This window comes from Mobula birostris, chromosome 5 (assembly GCF_030028105.1).
Source record: "Mobula birostris isolate sMobBir1 chromosome 5, sMobBir1.hap1, whole genome shotgun sequence".
NCBI classification, from domain to species: Eukaryota; Metazoa; Chordata; class Chondrichthyes; order Myliobatiformes; family Myliobatidae; genus Mobula; species Mobula birostris.
Genome location: NC_092374.1, coordinates 32,243,838 through 32,252,225, shown reverse-complemented (window position 1 = coordinate 32,252,225; position 8,388 = coordinate 32,243,838). Strand labels below are relative to the sequence as shown.

General features: G+C 35.7%; 1 protein-coding gene across 2 annotated transcripts in view; it reads right to left on the bottom strand.

Annotated features, from left to right (window-relative positions):
- Nucleotides 1–426: 426 nt before the first annotated feature.
- Nucleotides 427–8,388, bottom strand: part of pik3r1 (phosphoinositide-3-kinase, regulatory subunit 1 (alpha)) — a 66,909-nt gene continuing 58,947 nt past the window's right edge. For both annotated transcript variants that reach the window (XM_072257811.1, XM_072257812.1), the window contains 5 exons: nt 8,135–8,277; nt 5,927–6,103; nt 5,255–5,329; nt 4,990–5,160; nt 427–3,997 (listed from right to left, as the gene is read on the bottom strand). In XM_072257811.1, the coding sequence (XP_072113912.1) occupies nt 3,808–3,997; nt 4,990–5,160; nt 5,255–5,329; nt 5,927–6,103; nt 8,135–8,277 (756 nt within the window). In that variant the 3' untranslated portion in view covers nt 427–3,807. The remainder of the gene's footprint in view (nt 3,998–4,989; nt 5,161–5,254; nt 5,330–5,926; nt 6,104–8,134; nt 8,278–8,388) is intronic.

The following is an 8,388-nucleotide window of genomic DNA, read 5'->3' as shown; positions in this document are numbered from 1 at the left end:
TACACTTCCCACTGCTCAGCACACATTTTAGATAAATTTCTCAAAATTAAATTGTTACAAACAGTACTTTTTTAAGCAGTTTTAAAGCAATGCTTAGAAAAGTGTCTGTTAGATATAATTCAAATACAACCCATAGTTAAAGAAATGGTAATTTCATTGTTACAATAGGGCCTTCTCAAAGAAAAGGGGATTTTTAGCTCTAATGCCATTAATTAATTCATAGGTATGCAGTTACTAAGGATTTTCACATTTGTAACATCCTCTATGTCAATATCCATAGCAACTACACATCTCCAGTCTTCATGGCTATTTAAAACAACATAACACAAATCTCTAAGAATTGCACTTTGTAATTACATGAAATCAGTCACATTAGGCCATGGAATTCTATACTATGTACATCTACTTCCTCAGCTCCACACAGACTTTATTTGAAACAAAAAAAACTTTATTCCTTATGATAGCCATAATACATGAATTATAGCAAATTAAAATGAAAAACTATTAAACCTAGAACAAGAATAGCTTTAAGAGGTTGTACTTTACAGTCACTGTATTGTCTTTTCAGACCATACAACCTATCCTGCTAGCTTCTGTAATTCTTTAATAAAAGGAATAGGCTTTTTAAACAAAGCAATCTTAACTAATATACAAACATTATTTCAACTAATGGAGTTTAAGTTTTATTTTAAGAACTGAAAGGTATAGCAGCACATTGGGTAATAACTGCCGTCTCATGGTGATGAAACCACCAAAAGGCATAGCACAACTAAAGCTGTATCCAACATCTTTTGAAAAATAGTTGATCAAAATGAATTTAAAATATGAAATATGGAATTAATGCCTCAAGATCAGCAGTACACCCTTTCCCCACTTTGAATGTACTCTACGTTCAAAGCAATCACTCAATGGAACGTGGAATAGATTCGGGACAGGATGATGGAATCTTTTTTTAAACTCCCAACGTCAAGGACAAATTATGCAACTACATTTATTACTTCAAGAAATAAAATGGCTCATGAATAATTACAAGATTAATATCCTTTCAGATCAGTTTTGTTAAGATATGCATCACCATGTGAAAACACGAAAATTCCACAATGAAGGAAGTTTCACAGAAATGCAACACTGAACAAAATGGCACACAATGCAAATCTTTTAAAAAGAGCTCATCAGCAGTAGTACCATTAAAACAAAGAAGCATTTACACACATTTAAAGTCGCAAAGCTTCTTCAAAAAATACAGCTACAGCAAAATACGGCGAACATACACTGTAGAGACACAAACAACTGAATTTCAATACAGAAAGAAAATTCTGTGCGCATACCCATTTCAACACCCAAACATTTAACAGTTGAATTCAATTTGTAAAGCTCATCACGCATGGTACCTTTGGAAGAGCTTAAAGCATGCTCACGGAACCACGATTATTTTGTGCAGACATGTCTGTATTGTTTCACACTACCAAATGCATAAGTATTCTGATGTTGAAAATATTCAAAAATTGCAGAGTGGAGCACGCAGAAAGATAATACGAATAATACTAAAGCCTAGTAGATTATAGTCTAATATCTTAGAATTAACATCCTCATTACACATTAAAAGTAAACAATGCCATTTCTCCTCATGCTGACAATGAACAAAATGACTTGCAAATTGGATTACAAAATGTGCATAAAGGGTAAGCAAGCCCTCACGTTTTAATTTACCAAGTTATCTTTTGTTTAAAAAAATTAGAAGACCAAAAATGGCTTATCTGTAGAATTAAATTAACATTTATTTTTACACGATTGTCCTTCAGCAAGTTTAAACTGTGTTCCGTGACAACTCAAGTTGCATAGTCATGGATGCTTGGCTATGTGCAGAATTAATTTAAATTTATAAATTATACAATAGAACACTATTTTAGCTTAGACAAACTTTGGCTCTAAGAAACATTTCAATTTTCCTGCCACCCCTCCCTCAGCACTGGGACTTCTCTTAATTTCCACCACAAAAAGGTTACGAAGTTCTGAATTATCCAGTGGCCAATAGTAAGGTTACAATGACCCTGTAAAAGCTGGATGATCCAAACTGTGCTTCAAATGAGCTTTAAAATTTGGGATTGAAACATGAAACACCTCATATGGGAATAAAATCCCACAATAGTACTGATAGTCAAGTTCAGAAGGTTGGCACATTACTACCTTATGCTACTCTATGTAGCAGAAAGTTAGCACACAAGGATACTGCATTCTTTGCAAGAATCTTGAAATGTGCACCATTATGCTGCTGAAGTTCCAAAACACTTCTGCTTTTGTGTTGTGTGAAACAATAAACTGAATTACAGCAATGCACTGCGCAAGAGAAAGGATTTGATATCAAGCATGTTGTTTTCCACTAACATGACCACTAAAAGTTCAGGTACAGGGTTGCAATTATGCCCATTAAATGGCTGATTTTGTTTTAAATACAACTGAGGTAATAAGTTAAGGGCCCTGGGCCGTAAGTGCAGGACCATGGCTGAAATGAAAATAAAGGTGAAGCAAATCAGAAAAGCTATTTCAGTGTAGCAAGTTTAAAAGCCTGAAAACTGCAGAAGGCATGGAGAACTGAGTGACTCAAAGACTTCCAGTTTTTAAAACTGGAGCATGAAGCTATTGTTAGCATTAGACTTGGGATTTTGTTTTCCTTTTGAAAAGGAAAATTTCTTTAGTGTTTTCTAGATACATGAAATATGGTTGCTTGTTAGGAGAAAACAACGTGGTTAAACCAGCTACATAATACATTTTGGAAACAGTTTGAAATGGTTTTCTAAATTTGCATTTTAAATAGCCAAATTGCTATTCAGATAGAATTAACCAGTGATTTAGAACACATTCGGTTCCCCCCTCCCACGTTCTCAAAGCTGCGTTCACAGACAACTTGTGTGTTCTGGAAACACCAAAAGAACATTGCAAAAATTGACAACACTTTTAGGCAACAAAACAAAGCTTATATTGTGGGTACTCTTGAGAATATGATATGCAATATGCAGGCTTGCATAGCAATATCTTAAAAAAAAGCTTTAAAATAGGAGAAACAATGTAAAATCTGCTATGATTAGGATGATAGCTTTTCTTTTTACTTGATCCAACTATCCCAGAATGGGATATTCCATATACATATATACAATGGTTTTATATATGGTGTGCCATTTTTGTAGAAGTCCTTTCCTTCAGATTTTAAACAGTTAATAAAACAGGCTTACATTGCCTCAACTCTAGAAACCTGGCACTGTTTGAGAGTGTCCCATTCACGCGTACAGAACCCCTCCGAACAAAACATTCCCTTTTTCATCATAAACTTGGTACAAATGTTCAAAGTGCCAGCTTGCTACATGTGAAGTTCACTTTTGTTGCTGAATTATTCCGTTTTGACATTATCTTGATCTGGATCGAAGAGAAACAGGTCACTGGATTTTTAAAAACACTGATGTTCCTGCTTCAGTTTTTTTAAATATATTTCCATGGATTTGCAGTATCCAACATTCCAACTGGTAAATCCTTATGAAGAATGTAAACAAGCACCAATAAAAACAGGCCCCAACATCCCCAAAAAGGAGATAGTTTTGCAGTCCTCAATTAATAAGTGCTTTCTTTAAAAAAAAAGCACTTTAGGAATTTATATTCAGAGGTCTAACACGGTCACTTCTCTCTCTCTCTCTCTGGAAAGCTCAAGTCAACTTTGCACATCATTTCCCGAACAGGAATCAAACTGAATCAGAGCAAAGTGGTAGGAGCCATTTCAATGACCATCCAGCAGTCAAAAAGCCAAGACTTCAGCTTTCATCTTCTCTGATTGCCATATACTGGATAGGCTAGTGTGACATTAAGGGAGTCATTGTGCTGTACAAGTGATGTATGCTGATAATGTAGCACCAGTTCTCTAAGTGAGCTGTACAAGTTGTATGGTTCTGCAAATCCATATCCTGTGGGAGTTTTATTTATGACACAGTGTTTCACATCACCATCCACCCTACAAAAAAAGAGAGAAACATTGTAAATTAAAATGCATTGGAAATAAAAGTACATTAACTAATAGCTTTAAGAATACTTCTTTCAGGTGGAGAAATATCAACCAATACTTTAAGCTTGGGTAACATTGCCTGTCGTTAAGTCATACTACAGGATGTAACATTAATATTCTAATGACACATCCAATTGTACTTTTGCACCCCACAGTTGTCTGCAGTTGATGAGTTCACAGTGACTTTAATGGAGGTGCTGAACACAAATGGTCACAAAAATAGAAAAGGAATAAAAACACCAATACAAATTGTTAAGGGATTGGTCCAAATCATTGACTGAAAACTGCCTCTGGCACTCATTCCTAAAATGTTCTAAGGTTACAGGGCTAAACCATATGCTGTATATCGTAACTCGAGTTCCCGCTTCAGGATATAACTGGGGTAATGCTTCACTGCTGAAGGTGAAGTATCCCTGATGTAATGTTAAACCAAGGCTACATCTAGCTGTTTAGTGCAGGATAGAGTCAATGCTAGTTTCTGAAGAAAGGGGAGTTTATGCTGTGGCCTTAAATCAATACCAAAATCTCACGTGTAATCCTGTAAAATGGTTGCTGTATTCACATACAAGGCAACAGTACTGGCTGTGCCTGGTTACAAATTAACTTACAGACATCCCTACATGAGGAGGAACTCCCATGACATTAAATTTAAAAGTCCATTCCTATGAACAGCAGAACTAGTCTCCTCCCTCTCTACTTTTAGTAACTGCACTTCAGGCCTTTAGTGCTTTTGATGTCATTTATTACAATATTGTGATGATTGCTACCATAGTGATTTTCAGTTTTATGGACTTGTGTAAATTCAGGCAAGCTGCACTTTGAAAGATAACATCCCATTTGGAGAAATTTCTGTAATATCCTGAGTATAACGTTAAATTGTTTCATAAATGCAAGTTTTTAAATACACATAGTATTTGCTGCAAAAGGAGAAGATTACATACACGACTGAACATGCGTAACAGCCTGGTTTGCTACTTTCTCGGACCAAGAACGTTCCATCCCGTTTTCCTCTCAGTAGGCTCTCTGCCCGAGTCCTGTTAATACTGCCTACATTCCATGTTCGTTCATCGTGATGAGGTAGATCTTCATCATCCTCCACCATAGAGTATTGACTAAAACAAATAAAACATTTCTTGTTCAAGCATCGATACTCACAGGAACAGTGCATAACCTTTTAATAGTATTTAAAAAATAGAAGTTACTTACTCTTCAGCATTCTCATTCTTAATGCCAAGCCACTCATTGATCTTCTTCTGTCGAACTCCCTTTTGTGTCAACCACCTTCAAGATTAAAAAAGTAAAATTGAGGGAAGTGAACATTATTGAGCAAGGAGAATACTTATAATCTCATTACCACATTGGGTAAAGGAACAATCTAGTTATGATTGTTGATGTATTTGCTATCACAATCTAAACTTTGTATTGGTAGCTATATCAGAGACATTAACTTCTCTAGTCTTCCCAGTGAAATGAACTACAATGGGTATTCTAAATAAGCTTAACATTCCGACCCAAGATTGATAGCAGGAGTCTAGAAGGCTATGGTCCCAGTGCAGGTCAATGGGAGTAGGCAATTTAAAATGGCTCGGCATGGAATAGACGGGCCAAAAGGCTATTTCTCTGTTGTGCTATTCTATGACTATCAGAAACATATTACACCCAAGTTACATTCATACATAGCTACCATATATTTGCTTTCTAATAATGAAAGAAAAGTTTCAAAGCCCAAAATACAGTGGATGGTAGAAATCAGAAATTGAAACACAAAATGCTGGAAATATCCAATAAGTCAGGCAGCATCCATGGAGATATTCTGCCTCACCTCTCAAGTATTTCCAGCACCATGAGGTTTAAGTGACTTTTAGGTATTTTGCTTACGTTAGGTATTGGTCTCTCGTTTTCCTTAGCTGAATTAGGTCAGGTTTGATGCTATTCATCCTTTTGTCAATTTCCCTGTAATCAGCTGCTTGTTTCTTCAAATCTTCCTCCAATCTTCGTTTGCTGTCAACAATTTCACTGATGCGAGACTTCAGCTTTTCATAATTTACCATTATCCTGAAGAAAAATAAAATACATTATGAACACTGACTTTGAACACAACACTTAACACAAGACTGCCAAGTTCCACCAGAAGTATTATTTCACAACAAAGGAAAATAGTGTTTTGAAACTGTTCAAAACTCTTCCGAAATACATGCTACTAAAATTCTGATGTAGTGAGGAAAATATAAAATCATACAGAAGATGCACCAAAAGAAAACAGACAACTGACAGTAAAGAAAACAGAAAAATGAAAAAATACAATAAAAACATTTTACTATAAAATAAGCAAAAGTAAAAGCCAGAAGCTAGAAAACCAATATTCAAAATAAAACAGATTCAAGAAAAGAGATTATTTTGTCTGAGCCTTCAAAATTAAAGAATGAACGCTGATGAGGGATACAAAGCTTAATAAACTAGAGGGAAAACTTCACCAGGGATGGTCCCAAACACAGCTGCAAAATGAGGAGTAACCTCATCCCTTCAAAAGCCCAGTGCTAGAGAAGTGCCAACAGAAACTCTAAAGACCTCATCCCTGGGAAGGAGGGATACTCCAACGAGATGGTCTACATCCAGAGACAATGTGAAGGACTGGTGCAGGACAAAGGACTCTGGTGTGCGGTGTATGCCGCAGATGGGGCTTAAGAGGGGAAGAAATCCCAGGTTTAAAATGATTGCGCAACTAAACATTCAGATATCAAATTAAATATAATAGTATTCAAATACATCAACTAAATGGGGAAATTGAATCACAGAAGAATGAAAGGAATGTAATTCATACTGTCTAGTGTCCATTTAAAAAAAAAGGCAAATTCCTGAATTAGTTCCCACCACAGACTATTTGTATATATGCTTTGTTTTAAAACAGACCAGACATTAGAGGCATTGTGAAAGATGGCAAAACATCTAGAAGGCCAAATGAAAAAGAATAGATTACATATATTCTTAAAATAGCTCTAACTATACAACCAAGTTCTAAGATTCATCAGAAAATGTAGATAAGGGCTGTATAATGGATTTGCAAACCAAACATATGGGATGAGTGTTTTGTGGAAGAGTTGGGTTTAGTCCGCAGAGATGACAATGAGTTTAGCCTGACTATTTGCCATCCCACACTGACCTACACATGTCCTCCTGCACTGTTATAATACAAATTTGTGGACCAACACTTCATCCTGCATCTGAGGACGTTACAGATTCATGGGCTCAATACCAATTTTGACAACTTCAGGTTTGTAACTAATCCATTTGTATATTGGTTCAAGTTTTTCTTTTACCTGTTGCAAATATTTACACTAAGCTGAAAAGTAACTTCTGTCAGCAATGGTGACAGTGTAGAAGTCAGGACCACAGGGAATGACTTCAGCACAGTTAATGGAAACCCTTCATTTCATAACATTATAACTGTCTAAACGCCCCCACTAAACTACTAACCAGAGGATCTCTACAATTTATTTCAAACATCCTAGTTGCACCCCACAGATGTGTGCCCCATCTTATCCTATCCATCTCAGCAGTTAGCCCTTCTGTTTATCCCAGGTAAAGAAAACTGAAATATTAACTGTTGTTATCAGATGCACCATCTGACCTGCTGAGGAGTTTGCTTTTATTTTGGCACGCAAGACAGCTTCTTTTTGTAGGAATAAAGGCTCCATTTATTTTTTGGAAAGTACGAAATGAAATGGAGGTACTGAGTAGAGATATAGGAAAACAGATCATAATATTAAAAATAGACAAGGAGTGCAAGTACCAAGAACCTAATAGATACAAGGCCATGAGCAATTTGTTTTGAATGCGGCTACACAATAATTGTGTGTGTGCGCATTTCTGAACTCCATAAAAATACTGAGGCTCCGCAATGAATACGGAAAAGATGAACTTGAGAGGATGAAACTAATAGAAAGGTTACTTCAAAGCTTAATGTAAATACCTGCAAACTACATTGCAAATAAAACAGTAAGATTTTATACATGGTTTACAATTGCCTGGAAATTAAAATAAAATACTAATGTTTTTGTTCAATAGTTAAGTTAAGCAGATACAAACCTCTGGATTTCCTTTTCATTTCCTTCTCGCCTAAATTTTTCAATGTACTCCTTGCTGTACCTTTCCTGTGTTTGACACTGCTCCTCAAATATTTTGATTGTTTCATTAAATGCTTCAATAGCTGTCCTTTTCATTTGAATTTCCTAAATGAGAATAAACAAAACATTCACAGATGTTTGATAACCAAATCTTGCTACGGTTTTAAAAAATCTGTTTTCTTAAATGAGAAGGATTAGTGATTCAACTTAGTCACT